Genomic DNA, 20,742 nt, shown 5'->3' with positions numbered 1-20,742 from the left:
CATGGGAAGACAAATGGAAAGGGAATAAAACCATAAAACCTGAGTGGGGGGCAATAAATCCTTCTGACACTGAGCAAATCCCAGCGCAGACAGGGGTGGGAGCAGCCGGGCAGCAAAATGCAGAGCATGTGGCTGCTTTAGGGGAGGGAGGTGGGGATGTCACAAAGGATGGTCAAGACTAGGAGAATTTGGCCATGCCCAGGCTTAGCACAGCATCAGGGAAATGCTTGCTGCCTCCCGTTGCTAGCGCTCTGGGAGCTGCTTGGAATCCCAATTCTAGGGTGCTGCGGTAGCATCCCCCCAGGGATGCGATGATGGAAAGCACCCGGCGCTGCGCAGGGACAGCTTGCAGGTCATTCGGGAGGATGCAGCTGTGGCACAGGGAGGGTGAGGACATGAAGACACCCTGTGTCACCCCGCAGTGATAGAGCCCAGCCTGGCGCAGGTGGCCTTGGGGCAGCAGCCAGCTCAGCTGTGGTGCTGGGGAAGGATAGCAGAGAAATCCCCAGAGTACTGGAAGTAGGGTGGGTAAAATAAAAGTTTGTGTGAGCAGAAACTGCAGGGGAAGGGAAATCCTCTGGAAATGCCTTAAGCCTACCCACAAAGTGCTGAGCTAAGAAATAAGGATGGTAATTCACTTGGCTGTTCACAGGCAGGTTTAGCACCAGCATAGGGGCACCCATCCCGTGCTCATCCCTGTGGGTTGGTATGAGGTGGGGGAACTTCTTGTCCATCCTCAGCTCTCTGAGGCTGGAGGGCGTTCAGTTTCCACAAGACCAGTTTATCCTTCTGAAGGTGCCCACATTAGTTAAAACAAGTTCAGAATTTATTGCTGCTGGAGTGGCATTGGGTTCTGCTAAAGTGAAAATGGTTTTATTAGGGCTACAACTGCCTGTGATGAGATTCAGGACTCTCTCCAAGAAGCTGCTGAGAAACAGAAACAGTGCTGGGGTGAAAGCAATGTTCCTGTGGGATTAGGAGGTTTGCAGGAGAGGCAGAGCCATAGGCAGCTGTCGTCAGCTTTTCTGGATGGCTTGGACAAACCCAGGCAACCTGCAACTGTGCAGAGTATCCTTCCTGCAGGCTCAGGAGGAACAATGAAACCCCTTGGATGCAGACTGCTGCCTTCCATGGGAGCTACTGAGGAGTCTGCTGTTCATTTGTCTGGGGAAAGTTGCATAGGTAGAGCTTCTCCTCTTAATGTCAGGCTGAGATGGAGGGTGAGCAGAGAAAAAGGTCAAAGGGGTTCTGGAGCAGGCAAGAGGAGGCAGCAGGGTGGTGTAGAGGAATGTGAGATCAACAGAAGTGGACACATTCTCTGGTATGAACAAGACTGAAAGGTCAGGGAGGTTGGACGGCTGCTTTTTCTCTTCTCTGGGTACCAGGTCATCCCTACAGTTTGCAGAGCACTTTTTGGTCTTTGGGTGGGTGATTCATCATCTTTCTCCATGTCAACTGCAAGCGGTGAGAGGTTTACTATGTGAATCAAAACAGCATATAGGCAGCATCACCAGTTCAAAAACCATTCATGTGACCCTTCAAAATTAGGAAACTGGAATAAAAAATAATGACACAAGGAATAAACCCCCACAACATTTTGTATTATTTTAACCCTCCTTCAATCTTCTGGGGTCTTTAAAGGTCATGCATGCAAGTCCTCAACCATATGGTCTAGGACTACTTTTCTTTCAAATAAAAGGTGAGGTGAGTACGAATAATTGCCTGCATTACTGTGGCATCAAGGCTGGCATCCCCTTGTGCTAAGCATAGGACAAACAGAACGGAAAGATGTTTCCTGCCCCAAAGCAATTCTCCTGTAATCGTGTTACAGACGTTGGCTGTAGCATAACCAAGCACTGTAAGACCCGTGAGAAAGTCTTCCATCTCAAATCCTACTCAAGTGCTTCAGAAAACCATTAGCAGAACCTGACCCTGGTTGTTTCTTTTCCTGGTAATTCTTTTCCTCCTGAATTACCCCTATAAAATTCCTCAATAGGTTGATAAGTTCCATAAGCAGTAAGGTGACCTGAGACTCAGAGGGGTAAATCTCATCTTCTCACTCTCCCTTGATCTCTGTCTCCTGTTCTCTGAGCTTTCAGTCTGCACTCTGCTTTTCTTCCCTCCCAAAGAAACCTAAAAATAAATAAACCCAAAAAAGAGCGGAAAAAGGAAAAGCCACCAGCCCCCAAAACAACGTGCTTAGTCATTCATGATGAATAAAAATAGTTTCCCAAATGAACAAATTGCTGAGCCAACCAGATGAACAAGTCAACTTCATAAACAAGGTTCTCGTGTTAGTGGGCTTTTGGTAAAGCCCTGAGCAGAGTTGCTTGGAGAAGGATCAGGCTCATGAAGACAGCCCTGAGGGTCAGGCCAAGCATCCTGCTACTCAAGGGTATTTGTAATGAAAAATTTTATCTTCTTTGCATCAGTGGAGACATTTAATAAAGAGTGAGTTATCAAATTGTCATGTGCACCAAGTTCTGCAGAGATGGTGCAGTAAATGGGGGTGGGGCTGGTGTAAACCTGAGGATTTGCTGGTCAAGATACTGTGGGGCTGCATGCAGGCTGCTCCTGGGGTGGGGTGTGCTCTGCTCCCTGCTGAAAAAACATGGGTGGGCAATTCTGGCTCTTGGCTTCTCCAGCTCTTGGCCAAGATCAAGCCTGTGATTGCTCCCAGTGAGATGTAATGCTCAGTACCCACAATATGACTGAAGGCTTAGACACAATCCCCCCAGCGCCCAGAAACAGCGCCCTTGTATTCCTGTCAATAAATATTTGGCAGCGGATGACTTGTTCTCCCCTTGGGCTATTGAGGAACGGTGGGCTGCATGATTGGTTTTCAGGACCCAGCTAGCCCTTTTGGGTTAAATCCATCTCTTTAACGCAGGAGAACAGCTGATTTGAGTATTTAGGCATCCTAGGGGAACAGAGGCTCGGGATGTGCTCATGGGGAAATCAGCTAAGCTCTCTGTTGCTTAGATCTGTGCTCAGAAGATGGGATGGGACTTGGCTGCATCATCTTGCTTATGTAGATGATGCTTTTTTCAAAGTAGGGATTAGCTCTTATCTTCCACCTGGCACATGGGGCCTTTATTCTGCATCAGAGTCTCCAGCTCCTATACAGCAGTGCTAGAACTAAAAATGACACAGCCAGGCAAGAAGGGTGGATTTTTCCTGCATTGAGAAAAAAACCCCCATACCATGTTCTTCGTCACTGGGTTCTGGGACTTCCCCAGATTTTACACCTTTTTAGGCCAGACTTAGAAACTGAAGTTCTACTTTGGCTGCTACAGGACCACTTTACATCCTAAGCCAAGCAGGAGCTTGTTCTAACTGGCCCAGAGGACCAGGGGACAGCCTGAGTTCCCTGTTGGTGGACTACCCTTGGCAATGCTCAGCTAGGGAGGTGAGGCCCCAGAAGGCCATAGGCTAGGAAGGATGCTAGAAGTGCCTGCTGCCCTGGTGGCACTGGGTCAGGCAGGTGACACTGTTATGTCACCCTGCAAAGGCTGGGTTATGTTTTAATCCACTGAACAAGACAAATCCAACAGGCTCCCAGCATGTTCCCTTATCAGAGGGAAGGGAAGGAGCCCTTCTGAAACATGCATGAGTCCACTCAAGTGGGAGACCAGATGTCCAGGGACAACAGGTTGGGGAGACACAGTCTCTGGACACTGACAAAGAGACAGGCATCTCAAACTGCTTAATGAAAGACCACTCTCAGAGTTAAGGGGGGAAATACTGTTATTTTATTTTCAATTTTCTATGAAGAGACAGTAATTCTGACAGCAAATTAATTTAAAAAAACCCAGTCACACGATTACAGAGTTTGGTTTAAAAATGCAAATAAAAGAACAAGGGGAGGAGACCCACTCAGGAAACACTGCAGTGAACTGGTCCTCCAGCCTATCCTGTCACTCAGGGCATTGCTCTGGGCCATGCTCTTTCCCCAGGCAGCAGCCTCCTGCCTGCCTGCCGACCGCCACCAGCCCAACCTGGAGTCACCGCAGAGGTACGACACAGATAGCCTAAGGCAGCGCACACCCAGCACAGCCGCAGCCCAATGGCTGGGTCTGGGGCTGTGCTGCACGTCCTGCTTAAATCTGATGCTGCAGACATTCAAAACCCACTGCCAGGTCCACATCAAGCCTCCCCCTCGCATCAGGTCTGATCAGCAGGTACCTGAGAGGCCATCTTGCCACACCGCAGAAATCCTGCGGCTGGGAAACGATGTAGCAGGACTTGGAGAAGCTTTGGGCAGTTAACTGGTGAGAAACTGAGAATCTCTGGAGAGATGCTGAGTATCTGCTGATTTTGGAGTACCTATTGAAGATTGTTTTTTTTTCTTTTGGTAACATGCTACTGTTCTCTGGCCAGTCTGCAACAGATGTCCTTTGGTGTTCAGACACAGGGTTCCAGATGAAGATTATGACCAGGCAGAAAAAAAAACTTTGGGAGCAGCATTTGTCACATCTGGGGATACAGGGGACAATGTCCTAAGTGTGCCCATGTCTGTCCCAGTCTCCATGTCAAATGCCTCCAAGGCAAGGCATAGTTATAATGCCAAACTTATCAGCTGCAGCACACAGGGACAGGGGACCTGCAGGCTCTGTGCTCCCACCACTCACCTCAGGACTTCCTCCCCACCTGTGCCTCTAATGCTCATGGTGAATTCAGTACTGGGGATGATGTATATGCACTTCACCAAGCAAAACCATCTATTCACTCACTGCCCAAAGACCTTCCTTGGAAAATTCCTTGGCCCCACCAGTACTGCTGGCAGGATTATCAGTGAATTTTGGGTAGTCAGGATTTTGCTGTCTGTTTAGCCTTGTCTGGGGTCATGACTTTTGCTGATCTGGTCCTGTTGTCACTCTCAGCTTTGCCCCTCACCTGCTGCTACTCCCTAACTTTAGGACCTGATCCAGCACACTGGGAAATGAAGAGAGCCTTTTATTCCTAGCACAGGGGCTGGGATTCTTGGCAGGCTCTTTTCTGCTTCCCGGTACTGCTTAGAACTCACTTTATCATCCTCCCAGCTTCACCGGTGTTTGCCTACTGATGCCAGCCCAGTGAGGCAAGTGGCTCCATAAGTGCAGGTCTCAGCTCTCTGGGAGAATCCGTGAGCACAGCTAAATCAGCTACAACCTCTCCAAAGCAGGATTGTGCCTCACTCCATCTGCAACACAGGGCGGACATGAACAGAAATCACTAGCACTAGTAAAGCAGAAAGCAGGTACAGAGGGTGTTAAAAGCGAATCCAAGTGCAGCAGCTGCCAGAGCACGCTCCTGCCCAGGAGCCTTGCTGGCTCTGCCAACTGTCTCTTGGGTTTTGTGCAGTTCGGAAATGCTGTGAATCATGTTTCCAAAAGTTCTTACGTGACTGACGAACAGGTACGGATTTTATCAGTATGATTTCAGCTTGTAGGTCACTTAGTTGCTTTAGGAAACATTATTCTCAACTCACTGGTTGTGGATGACGCTAGGAAGAATTGCTTTTTGGGGAACCTGGGAGAAGTTCACCGAACTTCAGAGAACTTGTGTCACATAACTTTGCTCAGCAGAAGGCTGAATTCATGGTCCTGAATTCAAATAACCTCTATTAAAACCTATCTTGACCCCCTTAATAATCACACTGCCCAGAAAGTCCCACTGGCTAGAGATCCCCTACAAATCCTTGCCCCGTTAGGTCAGGCACATGGACACCATGCCTGCCAGCTCCCTCACTAGTGCCATCCATAAACAAAACACACCACAAGAGCTCTTGGGCTCTGAAACTCATCCCTTGGGCACACTACCACGATTCCCCCATTGCTCCAGCCCAGGACATGCTCTCCTAGGACCAAGCCAGCACAAACCCTTGAGAAATGACCTACTGGTCACTGCCTCAACTTGTTGGGGAGGGGTCATAAAGACGGATTCTCCCCCATCGTCCACTCCCCCACTTCATGAGTGAAAAAACAAGAAATAATGTGCTGTACAGCTTTCCCTATCCCTCTCCCCCAGCACAGAAGCTCAAACCCAAGAGCAGCAGCACAGCCTCTCTGCAGGAACAGAGGTACCAGGGGCTGGCTCCAGCCAACTGCCCCTCCCCAAGGAAAGACACCAGTGCTGGGAGAGGTGAGAGGGCCTCACTCAGCTCTGAGAATCATTCTGAAAAAGAACTACTGGAAGACCTAGCAGTAAAGCAAGGGACTACTCCAGTTGGAGTTGTCAGCTAGAGACCTCTCAGCACCACTTACTCAATGGAGTGGAAAAAGTAGCTAGCAGGGCACTAATGACTATTTTCCATGTAATTTAAAATCTAGTTCCATTTCTTTTTTTTTTTCCCATTCCACTCACTGGGTTTCTAATACTGGTAACCTTTCTCTACAGCTCCCGTGTGTGTGTAAGTGTGTGTGTGGCAGAGGCAGTGGGGGTCATGTGTTTAGGCACTTTTGGCAAAGCCAACAGAGTTGTTATCACGGTCAAAGGCAGTGTAGTAGGGACCAATGAAGACATCTCCCAGGATCCAGAGTGGGCCCCCAGGGGGTGGGATGTCCAGGCCTGAAAAGCCACTCAGGCACATGGTCTGTCCTCCTGAAGAAACCTAGATAGAAGAGCAAGAGCTTCAATCTGAGCAGGCCATTCCCTTCCCTCAACCTTGCAGGCTTGGCAAGAACACCTGCAAGGATGGCTTTGCTTCAGCCTCTCCCAGTCTGAGATCCAAGATTGCAAAAGTAACTCCCAACCCGCTGCTCCTATGGCTCCAAACCCAGCTCTCCCTCCCTTAAGCACTAAAGCATCGAGTAAAGCTGCATGTGACCATAAACCTCCCAGCCCACACAGCTCTGAATTAGAGACATTAGTGAAAGTGTCCGCAAGATGGTCCTTGCAAGTTGATTCTGATGGCTTAAACAAGAGGCTGGTGACCTCTGCTATGACAAGACTGGCCTCATGGCACCACAATCAAGCAGGAAAGAGCTAAATGTTTGTATAAGGTGATGCAACAGCTTGCCACCCCTTCCTCTCCCATCCTACTATCCCTCATGAGAGGGATATCTATCCCATGAGAGACTTCGGTGAGGTTGGCTGGGTCCATCATCTGTGCCACCACCCCGACACACCAATCTTTCAGACTTTTTCCCAAGGACCAGAACTGCTTTGGCTGCTCTTGTGTTTTGGATTTCATGGCTGAGGTTTGAGCAGCAGAAGCAAAAGTTAGGCCTTGGGGGAGAAGCATAAGTCTGGCAATAATTGCCTGGACATACCTTGAGGATATACTGCTCTCCTGTGAGATCGTAGGGCTTCCCTCCTAGTGTAATTGTGATGACAGGCAGTGTTGGCACTTTATCACAGGGCACCAGGTACTGAAATGGCAACAGTAAAGACTTTAGATGGGAGCTCCCATGCTCTCTCAGGAAAGGGCACAGTCTTTCTTGGGCACAATCATATCTTTGCTGTGGCTTTCCCCAAACCCAGCTCATCTCAGGGTATAGGAGAAGCTTGAGCTGGGTTAAGTAGCCTGCTCCTTGCCTAGGACTGCAAGCTGAGGGGCCAGAGGACTTTATGGATAGAGATGGAGCCAAAGAATGTTGGATTCAGCTTTTGGCTCTGCTGAGCCCCAGGGTACAACAGCCGATGTGGCACAGCCGGGGGTCTTTACCACAGGAGAGGCAGCTGTGGCTCAATACAGCCTACAGACATACAGAGGGACTCAAGATGTAATGAACAGATAAAGCCAGTTCCATTAACACTGGCAAGTCTTGGAGATGATGGCAGGCCTAAGCCAGCTGTTGCTGCAGCATGGGGTCTCTGACACTGCAGAAATACCTCACAAGTGCTCATGGCTCTGTGATTTGGGAGGGGTTTCAGAGCAGGGCATTTTTTCTAGAGGGTCTTTATAATCCATGTTCTTCCACAATTTCAGGGAGGAGAGATAACCTTGTGAGATTAGCTCTGATGGTTAAAAACTTCGCAGCAAAGGGTTGTCATTTGCAGTAAATATACTTGTATTAAAGCATCTCTGGACTCACATTGATGTGAATCCTTGGCCTTGGCTGCAACTCAGACCCCTTCTCTTCCACCTCCCAGAGATGGGTGGCAGAGGTGACCCAAAGTCTCTGAAAGTTCATGGGACCCGGGCCTTCTACCATGAGCATGAGCAGGGTGGTGAATGGTACCCAGGGTCAAAAGATGAAGGAGTCCCTGCTGTGCCAGAGACTTTTCCAGGAGCACAGGCTGGGAATGGAGATCAAAGGGAGCAGAAGACTTGCATCTCAACAAGCATCTGGGTTCAAAGTAGGGTATAAGAGCAGATGCTATGGTGGTCATAGATACCTACATTGTCAGCCTGGCCTCACCTCGCCTTTGATGAGTGGTTTTGCACCGATGGCTTTCTGTATCTGCTTCACTTCTGTTTTAGGGCCAGTGATGAGTGAGGTTCCCGTGTCCACAATGGCCTCACAGCCTCCATCGCACACAGTTGTCTCGTTGCCAACCTGCACCCTGGGGAGAGATGCCCAGGCAGAAGACAATCCTTAGAGGCCTCCCACTGAAGGCTGCAGGAAGCAGCAGGCAAAGAGTTGATGGCTGAGCCCAGGAAGTACACAGGCACACAAGGGAGACCTGTGACAGACACCCAGGAAGGACAGATGCCCAGAAATACTGATGCAGCACCAACTCAGTGCGCTGACCCCCCGGCTCCCTGTCATTCCCTCACGATTGAGCAGGTGCCTTGAGGTGTTGCTGCATTTCTGCAGAGAGTCTGGACCACTTCCTGCGCACCGTGCCTGCTACCCACACTCCAGAACAAGCACCGCAGCTGATGGACAAGGGAGCGAGCTAAGGGCAATGCATTATGGACTTGTATGGTTTGTGCTACTGCAAAAACCAAAGGGTTAAAGGGGTGGTGTAACAACTGTGGGCAAGGGAAGGGTTCCTGTACAAAGAAGAGGTATGACAGGAGCTGCTTGGCTTCCTCACCCGCATCACATTTCACAGCAGTGCAGACAAACAAAGCCTTCCAGCCAAGGGTCTGCCACACTTTGCCAACGCAGCAGGGCTGGGGGAAAATGAGAACTAAAACCCTGCGCTGGGGAGGGATGCGATTCCCAGCAAAAAGGACACACTCTGATCACAGGCCACTTTTAAGTTCCCGTCACGTGGGAAAGCTCAGAATAGACGCGAGGCTGGCGGACGGCAGCTCAGCCTGCTCTCCTCCCCTCTGCCTCCAACAATGCGCACTGATTGCTGCGCCGTGCCCTTCAGTCAAGGGCTGGCTTCCTGCGGCCTCATCCTGCTCCTCTGGAGCTGTCTGCAAGTGAGCCAGGCAGCTCAGGCCTTGCTAAGAGCTGAGCAAAACTGGGGTTTAACACATGAGGTTCGCCCCGCCTGCAAGGAGGACACACTGGTGTTTTTCCCCCACTTTGCAGGGACACAGTAGGTGTTTTTAAGGGTCAAGCCATAAAAAAAAAAAAAAAAAAGGAACGGATTTTGCAGAACAATTCCTTATGGCTTCTGCCTCTCCTCCCAGCAACAAACAACCCAGGTTGGGATTTTAATCTGCTTTTTTTTGGTGTGGATGTGTTGCAGGGATAGAGATGATTCCTTTTGGGGGGGATCTCAGCCCAGCCCCAGGCATGTGCTGTCTGCACACGTGACCCCATGAATGTAGTCTGGTGGAGAGAGGAACTTACGAGTCCATGTGGATCTGCCAGTAAGCCTTGCGCGTGACGTTCATCCAGGTGAACTCGCCGGTGTAATACTTGGGATCGGTCCCTCCCAGGAGCAGCTCACCACCAGGCTGAGCACTGGGGTCTCTGAAAAACAACACCCAAACTTGTGAACATCAGGGACAGGGTGAGAAACCCCCCTTTAACGTGACTCCAAAATACATGCTGGGATGCTTGGAAGTGAAGCACAGCCTTAGCAGCATTGGAGATGGACAACTTACATTGAGCTGTGTTATGTCAACAGAAGGACAGATACTGTGAGATAGACTGGGCTGGGGAAATGGGAATATTTTGGTCCAAAGCATCCTGAAGCTTTTCCCCTAGTGCTTTGTCACAGACACCTGACGAAACTCGTGGTAGAGAAGGGGGATGGCAAAGGGAAATTGAGCACTGACACAAGGATTCCCCAAATATCTGCTCGTAAAAAGTGCCTGTGCAGGGCTGGACAAGGCTGATGCAGGGTTAGGTTATCTGCACTTGATGCTGTGCCAACCAGCAGCCTTGGAGTGAATTCTCAAGGTTACCATCAGATAGAAGCTCACTGCCAAGCAGATGGGAAGAAATATGGTGATGGGGGAGGGCTGGTGCTTGAACAGCCAGCAGCAGCTCTCTGTGCCCTCCCCACTCCTGACGTGCTACTTTTTGAGCTGAAGTAGTTCAGAGTCCCTGCTGCAGTGACAGGAGGGTGATGGGGTGTCCTGGGGGGAGCAGCAATGGGTGGGAAGGTGCTAAAAGCTGCAGATTATTTCCCAGGGGGTGAGAGAGAACATTAGCCCCATCATTAGTGAAGACTGGTGGGGGGCACACTTGCCTGGGGGGTGGCCATGTGGCTTAGGGATTTTGGCAGCAGACTGGGGCAGTGTTTACCCCTCTAAAGGGGACTGCACAAGCAATTTCATGATCACAGCCCCGTTTATTTTTTTTTCCCTCTTCCCTCTGGAATCATCCTTTCTCTTCATCTGTTAAAAAAACTGGTTGCAGATCTACCCAGCTTTTTATCAGTAAAATAGCTGCATTTCTACTTCCCTTCTTGTTACTCCAAAGCAGTAAACAGAAGATATTTTGGCCTGACTGCTCCTGCAAGCAGAACTTGCTGAAGCTTACCCAACTGGGAAGTGCTGGCCAGAGTGTAAAATAGCAGATGACAAGAGGTACTATTGGGAGACAGAGAAAAGCCCTCTTGGCTTGCCCTCACAATGAGAGGGCAAGTGGAGTACTGCCAAATCCACCAAATCCAACACTACCTGTTCAGGTAGAAAGAGAACACATTTTTCTCGATCAGCTTCTGTTGCATGATGTTATCAAAGAAAGGGACGACCTGGTCCACAGAGATCCTTGGGAATGCCATGCCCAGGATGCCGTCAAACTTGGCAGCGATGAATGTCATGCCTGGCTGCTTCACGGCCTCCCCAAAGGTCTGATGCTTGATTTTCAAGTTACCGAGCTGCAGGGAGATGGGGAAGGAAGGGAAAAGCAGACTGTAAAGAAAACTGACACAGGGGACCAGGGTGGTAACGGTATCTCACTGAACACAGGCTGTAGTGTGTCCCTCAGTGTGCTGCCACACTCCTGCCTGATTTCATCGTTGCATTTGTAGGCAGCTGCCAAAACCAGATACCCCAGCACCACCCTTGTCAGGGGAAGAAACAGGCAACTCTGGCTGCACAGCGGAACCTCCTGAGTACCTGCAAGGCTCAGCACACCTTTAAGGGCAGGAGCTCCCTTTGCTCTTCACCCACCTCACTCAGCCCTTTTAGCCTTTTCCTGGGTCCCAGCACTGGCCATGCCATTCTGCAGCTCCTCCTCTTTGCACAGAGGGACCCATATCGCTTTGTCCCCCCTACGTTCCTTTCCCTATCACCTACTTCCTCATTTCCGCCCAGTCTGAAAAGCTCTTGTGCTGCATCTTTAATCCTCTTCCCCACCCTGGACATCTTCTAAGTCATCTCTGTATCCTGCCTCCTGGGGTGCTTCACCCATCAGCAGTCGGGAGCACAAATCCCTCTCACCTCTGCCCATAACCCCCATGATCTCCTCTACATGAGAAATATCCCCAGGACATTGCTGCATCTCTTGTAAGAGCCACCACCCTGCAGAGACCTCCCGTGGGAAGGGAGAAGACCAGCCGAGAAAGTGAGGTTGAGCCCGCAGCACAAAAATAGCAAGTGGAGTACTGAGAATTCAAAGGTCACTGCTTTTGCCAGCCATGAGAAGGACTGGCATTCCCCACTGGAAAGCTGAAACGCCTTGCAAGGGCAGATCCCCGGAAAGAAGATTGCAGAAAGCAGGACAGCTCTGCTGATGAGGAGCAGGACGCATCTGCTGGCTCCTGGCTTGAGCAGTTCAGGAGGTTTGTGAGTTTCTGGCTGACCACAGGCAATTTTAGCATCCATGCTAGGACAATTTCAGCCTCTCAGCCTGCAGCCGGCAGCCCTGTAGTGAACCAGGCTGGACTGACAAGCTGGCCTCTCCTACCTGATGGCAGATAACGATCCCTGTAAATTACTAATATACCCTCAGGGCTAGACACTGCAAGGCTGGGATGGCAGCGCTGCCTTTAATGGTATTGGAGGATTGCACTAGGAAAGGGTGATCGAGCCTTGCAAAAGCTGAAAGCCACAGGGCAGGATGTGGGGTGAAAGAGTACAGCAATGCATCCGCTCGCTGGCACGTGGGGAGTGCTCCAGTTGTTTGCTGCAGGTTTACAAAAGCCACCACTCTGCATTGCTGGTCCTGCAGCAGCTCAGAAAGTTCAATAAAGCTTCCACTTAAAAGAAAGTAAAATGCAGCGGCTTGATAACACCGAGCACCAGATTTGTTTGGGTATTGCCCTGCTTGCACATCCCAAGGGGGAGGCAGGTATCTGCCCAGTCATAGGGTCTCAGCAGACCCTGCCTGCGCTTGGTCCTCAGCAGGACAGAAACCCAAGACCATCTATAGCAGAGCGCTGCTGCCAGGTGACAGACCTTTGTCTCTGTCGCTCTCCTGGCTCTTGCCCAGACACAGAGCAATCGAAAATCATGATCAGTGGATGGCTGTGTAGTGGCTGCCCTCCAGGACTTTGCAGACAGGTGTTGGTACCCCACAGCTCATCTGACCTCCTTGTTAGGGGCCTCAGGCAGTGGGCAAGCGCTGGATGGCAAAGGCAGACTTATGAGGTGAGGGCCTCTGTGGCACAGCTTGGCACCAGGGCTCAGGGTGCAGAGGCACAGGGGAGAGGCAAGGAAGGGCATCTCCTGTGTGCTGTATCTGCACTGCAGTCATGGGAGAGACCTCATGCCCCATGGCCAGCAAATGCCCTCTGCTGTCCTTGAAGGACATCCCAAGGTCAGGTTGTGATAAAGGGATGAGATGCCTGAGCAGCAGAGGCTGCCTGAACCTGCTGCTCTTGGGAGAGCAAGCAGCACTGGAGAGTGTGGTGCTACAGGGCATCACTCCTCCACAGGAGAGAGGATGTTTTATACAAGCTCATCACCCTCTCAAAAAGAAATTCAGGACTGAGGGACTCTGGACTACCTGACAATCAACACCTTTTGGTGAGATATCTGAAGCCAAGTAGGTCACACTGAACACTATTTCAAACGCCTGTATTGCCAGACTGCACCTGACTGGGAGCTTGCCTATGGCATGCTGTGAATCAGAGGACACATCTTAGTGTCCAAGCTGAAGTTCCCCAACTCTCTGAGTTGCCCTTGCTCCTGTGTACTACAAGCCTGACACTGCTCAGCTACATGCAGCAGGTTTCTCTTGTTTCAGTGCAGACAGAAACCAAGTGCTACAAGCTGTGCTGTTTGCCAAGAGCCATCCCCACTTCCCAAAAAAACTCAGGCACAAAATCCTCACTCTGAGCTGCCAGGAAGTGGAGAGCTAATTAGCAAGCAGGCATTAGGGTGACAATTACAAACCAAAAGATAAAATGCTGCAATTTTCCTTCTGATTCACTTCAGCCCCTGCATTAAGCTGGAAAGCGCCTAAATCAGCCCACACTTTCTAAGGACAGTAAAGTTTGCTGTTTGCCTTGCTGCCTCTTTGGATGCACTGTAGAGCCAAAGGCTGGTGCTTCCAGGCTAGACTGAAATTTTCATGCTATAGGGATGAGCTAAAGAATGCACCTTGTCTGAGTCACATGCCTTAGGCTTCTCTTGGATATTTTTCTTTTGATTCTGATGAAATTGGTAAGCCAATACTTTTCAGCTGAACCTACACAGAAATGTCCAAATCCCTAGATTTATGTGCTTAATTCAAAACTTCTGCTTTGTCTTTCCCCCCCTGCAAAGCAAACATATGCTCTTAACCCTGCCAGGAGACTGAGTAATCTGAGAGCACATGCACCACTGAGGTTCAGCAGCTGGCAAACTCTTACGAGCATCTGGACCTGGGAGGGAGAAAGCCATGAAAGGCACCTGCCCTTCAAAAGACAGAAAGCTCAGCCTTTGCTCACTGAAAAGGAAACTGAGAAGCAACCACCAACAATCCAGCTAATTCAAGCTGGGGAACCTCCCCCCAGGGTGTTACCCAGCCTTTGCAAACATGAGCACCAGTTCTTGACACGAGACCAGGATGGGGCAGTCAATAGACAACTTCTGGCCTGTGTTTGGGAAGCTGCCCATGTGAACATCCACTAATGTGTGGATACTGTCCAGGAACAAGCTGGGCACCACCAGCAGCCTGTGCAGTGGTGCTGGCATGTGCTTGGGCTGAGAAGTTTCTACAGTCATGAGGAAGAGGGTTGGAGAGATGGCCAGAAACCATGTTTGCAGGGCACCATGCATGCAGTCCCTGCTCCCAGCCTGCTGACTTGCAGATTAATACCTTCCCCCTTGTCTGCCTGCCATGGCCATTGTTACCTCCACAGTCATAATCACCATATCATTTCAAAGCACTTGGAAACACAGCACTGAAGCATGCTCTACATGAGCAGGACACTCAAGGAGGGAGACCTGTTGAAGTCAAACACCTTCAAGTACTCTACTGAATGGAGTCTGGGGCCGCTCGGGGCAAGGGCGGCTGTAACTCACCGTGACTACGTCCTCGCTGAGGAACCCAGTAAGGCTCCCTGTCCCATAGTGGATGGAAAATGAGGTGCCATTCTTCACGTAAGTGCTGGATTTAGAGGAGTCGTACTTGTGGTGCAGCACTGCAGTCAAGAAGGGGGACACAGGGGGACACACAGCATTAGTGCTCCTTGATACCTACGGTTCCCCGATACCTAACCCTACACCACCCAGCTTATCTGGACAAATGGACACTCAGTGATGTGAAGGTGGGCCTGAACCCAGCATTTACCAAGCCCAGACTGCTTAACAAAGCATTTCCAATGTCTGGGGAATTAGGTGGGCAGATCCAATTCAGGCTGTTAAATCGGATTTGGCCACTGGTTATTAAAAGCCTAGCAGTTATCTCGCTGGTGTGACAGGGTGTGTTAGCAGAGCAAAACGTGTACCCCCTCCATGTCCTGGAGAACTAGGGTGGCTTTAAATACAGCCTGCTCTGGGCATGAGCATTTTCTCCTCATGGACTTACCTGTTTGTTTTACTAAGACTACTTGAATTTTTTTTTTTTGTACAGAGAAGGCTCAAAATATTCTTTTATTTGCAGAGGAGAAGGGTTTTCCCCTAGTCTAAGCTCCTTTTCCTCTTGGATGGATTGGGATCTGTCAGATGTCTGTGGTTTTACGGCCAGGCAGATTCCTCCTCCACAGACTCCTCCCAAGTCACGAGTTGGCCAGCACAGCTCCACAACTGCTTACTGAGCAGAGCAGATGATGGCTGAGGACCAGCTGAGCCGTACAGAAACCAACATTCTAGATGGGGCTTTCCCTGGCTAGGCTGCCTGAGTCCCAGTTTGGTTCCCAGTCTGGCAGGACTCATAAAATGAGCCCTTTGGTCTGAGCACCTCACAAGCCACTGCCTTGAGAAACCTTCTCCTCACTACACATCAGGAATCCCCAAAACAGACCAGGTCTGGACCTCCCTACCTGTGTCCTAAATCTCATTTCACACATGCAAAAAGGAGATCTGTCTCCTCTCTGGGCACTACAGGGCCGTAGAAGTCAAAATTTCCACCCTACTCCCAATGAGCACTGTGGAATGCCTTTCATGGTCACATCTGTTGACTCGACAGGTTTCTCCACTCTGCTTAAGCAGCACAGCTGGTGGCTTTTAAATGGCATTTTGCCATAGCCAGGTTTGACACCTTCAGCTGCAGAGGTTTATTGCATAGGAATGCCATAGAGCAAAAAAACTTGTAGTCCCTAAGATGTTCTCATCTCACTGTGCCTACCTGGCTCTTGTTAATTATAACTCCATAAACATGCATGCACATGCTCTGTGCAGCAATAAACCAGAAACTAGGACAGTTTGTATCAGATCTGGCAAGAGGCTGACTTAAAAAAAGTCTGCCTTGCGCAATGGGGTAACAGCAGCATTGGTCTATAATCTGGGGAGAAACATCACAACCTATGATGCTGCTCCTCTGCTGCAGTGCCAAGGCTGTTGGAGAAGATTTGGCCTGTGTGTGGATGACTTGGAAGGGGAAAAAAAAAACCAGGAAGGGACTAATGAAGGATGGGTGCAGGAGGTTGGAATTGTGTTTCCAGTTCTAACCCTAAAGAGCCCATCAGCCTCTGGCAAGCCCTTTCACGTCGCTGCCTCAGTTTCTCCTCTTGCAAAACAAGGGTCTGCATTTTGCAGGGAAGAAGATGTTGAGCAGTTCTTGGCACCTGTAAACACTTACTGCAGGCGATGTCCATTATGGAACAGTGCACAGATGGCACCCAGAGGTTGGAGGAGCCAGTGTCAAAGATCACAGTGAAATTCTGAGGCGGGGTCCCGATGCCGATTTCGCCAAAATACTGGGCCTGCAAAGGAGGTGAAGGAAGCCATGAGCAGAGGGAGCTGGCTAAAAGCAGGGACTAAAGACCAAAAATCTCTTAGGGTTGAATAGGGGATCAGCTTCTTATCTAGACACTGCCCGCCTCTTGTTTTTGGCACTGATGGGCTCCCAGCCTTTGTTCTCTGGAAGGGAGGCTCCCCTTCAGTGTTCACAACTCATTACAGTGGGTGTGAAAAGGATAAATCCAGGACAACTGGGATGGGTGTGTGCGGGGGAGGGCATTTGGGACACGGAGACAGGGAAGAAGAGAAGAGGGAAGGTCTGCAGGCTAGCATGAAGTTCACTATAAGGAAGAGAAAAAAGATGGAAGGAAGCCAAGCAAAACACCTGCATTATTGAAAAGCTGAAACTGGCTGGGAAGCAGCTTTGCTGGTAGGTTCACAAAGGAGCTGTGGGTTGCAGCGAGCAGCAGCTCTGCCCACCACAGGTGAGGTACAGCTGCTGGGGCTTTTGGCGCTTGCTGGTGAGTTCCCAGGGTGGGGAGGAATAAACAATTGCTCAGTCATGGGACCTGGAAGACTGGAGGAGTGGTGGGAGCAAAGGGCATCAACAGCGCCACCAGAGGTGGATTTAGGCCTTCAGGGTGAAAGTCTGGGAGATGTCCCTTAAGCACAGGTATTTGACGGATGCCCTGTGACTGCACCTCTGCTGGGACTGGAAAAAAACCTGAATGGCTGAGCTGTTTGCAAGGCATCCCTCTACCTGCAGAGGACAGGATGAATGGGGAATAACAGGCAGGTCCCCTTTTTGGGGCCTATTTTTATGGACCTATTTTATCCCAGTCCTACCGAACAGGCAGAGGGCTGTGTCGTGCCTGGTGAGCAGCTGGATCAGAGTCCTGGAGAGAAGGCTGCTAGTAAGGAAAGTCAGCCAGTAGCCTTTCCAAACCCCCCATGCACTTAATTAAGGTGCAGGGAGAAAACAGGATTATCAAAGCTGTTTATCTCCCGTGCGCTTAGTTTGCAAGTAATTAACAATCCTTTGCAATTAGCCAAAATGGGGAGGCAGCACTTGTTTTTCACTGTTTCTGCAATTATTGCTGGGGCTTGAAAATCAACCCCCCGTACAGGGGCCCTGTACCTCACATACACAGACCCAAGAAGGGTCCCAGGGCTAGCACAGAACATATGAGGCAGTCAAGGGCAGGTTGAGCCTTTTGTCCCAAGAGTTCCTCCAGCGGCAAAAGCCTTTTCACCCAGGCCGGGCGGGACCAAAAGGTTCCTTATCTCCCACCACAGGTTGTGCTGGTGGCCCTATGACAAGGGAGAACAGTCCTTCCCTAATGCAGTCTGAGTTGTGGTTGCAAGAGACAACACCATGACACAACTGCTAGTGGCCCTGGCTTTCAACACCACCAACTGAAACAGCGGTGGCCCTTCCCAGCACAGGACAGTGCTGACTGGGTGACAAGAGCTCCTGGAGAAGGGAAGCAGGGGGAAATATCCTGAATTAATGCCCAGATATCTGGGGCTAGCTTTATTCTGACAGCCAGTGCTCACATCTTACTCTGCCAAGAGTGGTGAAGGTACCCAGTGAGGCACCCAGAAATAGCAAACCCCACACGTGTCTGGCAGCTGGGCAAGGGCAAACTTCATGCCCTTTATCTGGCTTTTCACCACCATGAAGGTCCCCTTGCTCCCTAAGTTGCTGAGAAGAAATTGGAGGTGTAGGGTGGCTTTTCCCAAGGCAGTACAGAATATGAAGAATAGTGAGAGGAAGGGTCCTGCATCCCCAGTCCTGTAACAAGCTGGCTCCCAGTCTGAGCCTTCTTCCTCTACCCCGTGCTCACTCTTTTATGCCCCAACGCCTCAAGGAGTGGAGCATGATTTTTATGGCCCTGTCTTGCCAAAAGTATTACCCAAATGGGCTAGGAAGGACTGCAAGAGAGCAGGCCCCTATTTACAGTCGTTAATTACTGACAAAGGGGAAAGGAAATAGGTCACAAACTGAAATGCTCTTGCTTGGGTGGTAGAGGGTTGTTTGCTGTTGTCATTATTATTTATAATTATTAGTATTAGTATTTTTGGTTTAGTAACGATGGGAAGCACCTTTTGACACCCACCCACTAAGCCATGGAGGTGCATGAATCTGTCCTATGAGACCAACATCTCTCCCTCCTTTACCTTCCCAGCTGTGGTGGGACAGTGAGGCTGGCAAGTCCCACCACGCCCTTGGGATGGGTACCCCCAGAAGTGACAGCTGCTGCCTGACACTGTGTTGGGGTCCACTGCAGTGAGGGGGTGGTTGGCGGGGGATTGTTACTCACATCCATGTAGTTCTTCAAAATCTCTGGAGTGGGCTCCTTATTGGCAAAGCCCAGCTTGAACTTGAGGACCTGGGTGAGGGCATTCACATCTGGGATCTCGCTGCCCACCTCATTCAAAATCCGCCGCATGGAGGCGAACTTGGTCAGGGGGATCCTGTGTGGGGAAGGCAAACACCCACCTGTTAAACAGGTGTGTGTAAAGGGAGGGGGGCCCGTAGAGGGGGGGGCAGCAGGGCTCCACTGAAAACAGGGTACATGCCAGCATAAGGTGGATGAGGTTTGGGCTCCTGCCAGCACCTCGGGCTGGACCCCCACGCTGTGCTGTGCTGAGTGCTTTTCCCAAAGCCGGGAGGAGTAGGGAGAAGAGAGGGGTGGGGGTGGCTGCCAAAGGTCACCAGGTGTAGCGGAAGCTGGAGCGAGGCCCCTCCATGAGCAGGGAGAGCTTCAGCCCTTAAACCCCCATCGGGGGGGGGGGTGTCCCAGACCTCCCCCGCACCGTGTGGGAGTGCTGCGAGAGAAGCCCGCAGGCCAAGGCTGCAGGAGCACCGGGGGCGCCTGTCCCATGTCCCCCGTTCCACCCGGGCGGCTCAGCAGCCCCCGAGGAACCCCCATGCCTCACCTGATGAGGGCGGCGCAGGACCCGGCCAGGGCGAGCAGCAAGAGGAGGCCGCGGGGCCCCATGGCGGCAATGGCGCTGGCGGCGGCGGTGACGGGAGTCAGAGGCTGGAGGGTCCCGACGCTGAGAGGCCCCGACGCCGCTCCCGGGCTGCCGTCCCTGTTTTTGTAGGCACGGTGGCCCCTCTCCAGGGATTTCTCGAGTCAGCTGACGGTCTAAAATTGCAACGGGAGGCGTCACGTGAGGGCGGGCCGGGGCGGGGCGGGGCGGGGAGTGGGACCGGGGGCGCCGCCTCACGGCCCCCCCCGGGCTGACCCTCGGCGCCTCGGGCCGTGACTCAGCCCCCGCGAAACGGGAATAAACAGCATGAAATCAGTCACGAGGGGCCCGCCCGGCCGCGCGCGCTCCTTCTGCCCTGACTTTAACTTCCCCCTCTTGGGTGGTTTTCTGTTCTTTCCAGGTTTTCCGGCCTTTTTTCGCCCCCCCGGGAGAGTGGTGGGGGGGGGGGACGCACTCCCCAGCCAGCAGCCCCCGAAACCCCGCGGAGCGCAGGGCCCTCCCAAGCCGGGCATGGCGAGGCCTAGGCTGCTCTCGGACCTCGGTCACTCACCAGGGGGGTTTCATTCTGCACCTCCCGCCCTGGGGGGCTGTGGCAGCCCCCCCAAGCCCCGTGCTTCTCCCTGGCCACAGGACACCTCCAATTTGGGGGGACTCATCCCTCCGAGCTGGGGGTTTCTGGGGAAGATGGGCATATAACTTGGCCACAGCTTTTTTTTGGGGTGGTGCCGGAGGGGTGCCAAAGCCATATGTGCCACCCCTCAAAATGCACTGTGGCAGCGCTGGGAGGGCACTGGCCACCAGCACGCTGCGGTCAATCCCCTGCTCCCCCATTTGCAGGGCTGAGCATCAGGGATCACCAGGATGGGCTTTTTGCCCCCACCGGGGTATCACGGCAAGGCTTACAGGTGCCATGGTGCTGGCTTGGGAGAGCTAATCTCTGCCCGGTTTGCCCCAGCCGAGCTTTTACAGAGCCACGAGACCCATTGGAAAAACAATATAAATGAAACCGGATTTACAGACATTTTTCCTTCCAAGTCCTGAGGGCTAGGGGCGCTTTTTTTTTTCTGCTACTGCTTGTGTGCAGTCTTGGGGACAGGAGAGCAGCAGCCTGTGGAATGAGCTGGGCACTGCTGGAGCGGGGGACCCCTGGCTTCGTGGTGAGGTCCCTGTCCCTCTCCCGTCACCTTCAC

General features: G+C 51.5%; 1 protein-coding gene across 1 annotated transcript; it reads right to left on the bottom strand.

Annotated features, from left to right (window-relative positions):
- Positions 1–6,284: 6,284 nt before the first annotated feature.
- Positions 6,285–19,854, bottom strand: CTSD (cathepsin D). The gene is made up of 9 exons (XM_027651199.1): positions 19,496–19,854; positions 18,877–19,030; positions 16,452–16,575; positions 14,735–14,853; positions 10,961–11,160; positions 9,681–9,803; positions 8,346–8,490; positions 7,254–7,352; positions 6,285–6,592 (listed from the first exon to the last, which is right to left on the bottom strand). Exons 1-9 carry the CDS (start codon positions 19,555–19,557, stop codon positions 6,431–6,433), a joined length of 1,188 nt encoding a protein of 395 aa, XP_027507000.1. The 5' UTR covers positions 19,558–19,854; the 3' UTR covers positions 6,285–6,430.
- Between the last annotated feature and the right edge of the window lie 888 nt (positions 19,855–20,742).

This window comes from Corapipo altera, unplaced genomic scaffold, assembly GCF_003945725.1.
Source record: "Corapipo altera isolate COAL_440 unplaced genomic scaffold, ASM394572v1 78, whole genome shotgun sequence".
NCBI classification, from domain to species: Eukaryota; Metazoa; Chordata; class Aves; order Passeriformes; family Pipridae; genus Corapipo; species Corapipo altera.
Note: the sequence above shows the minus strand (reverse complement) of the source record. Positions and strands in the feature narration are given on the sequence as shown.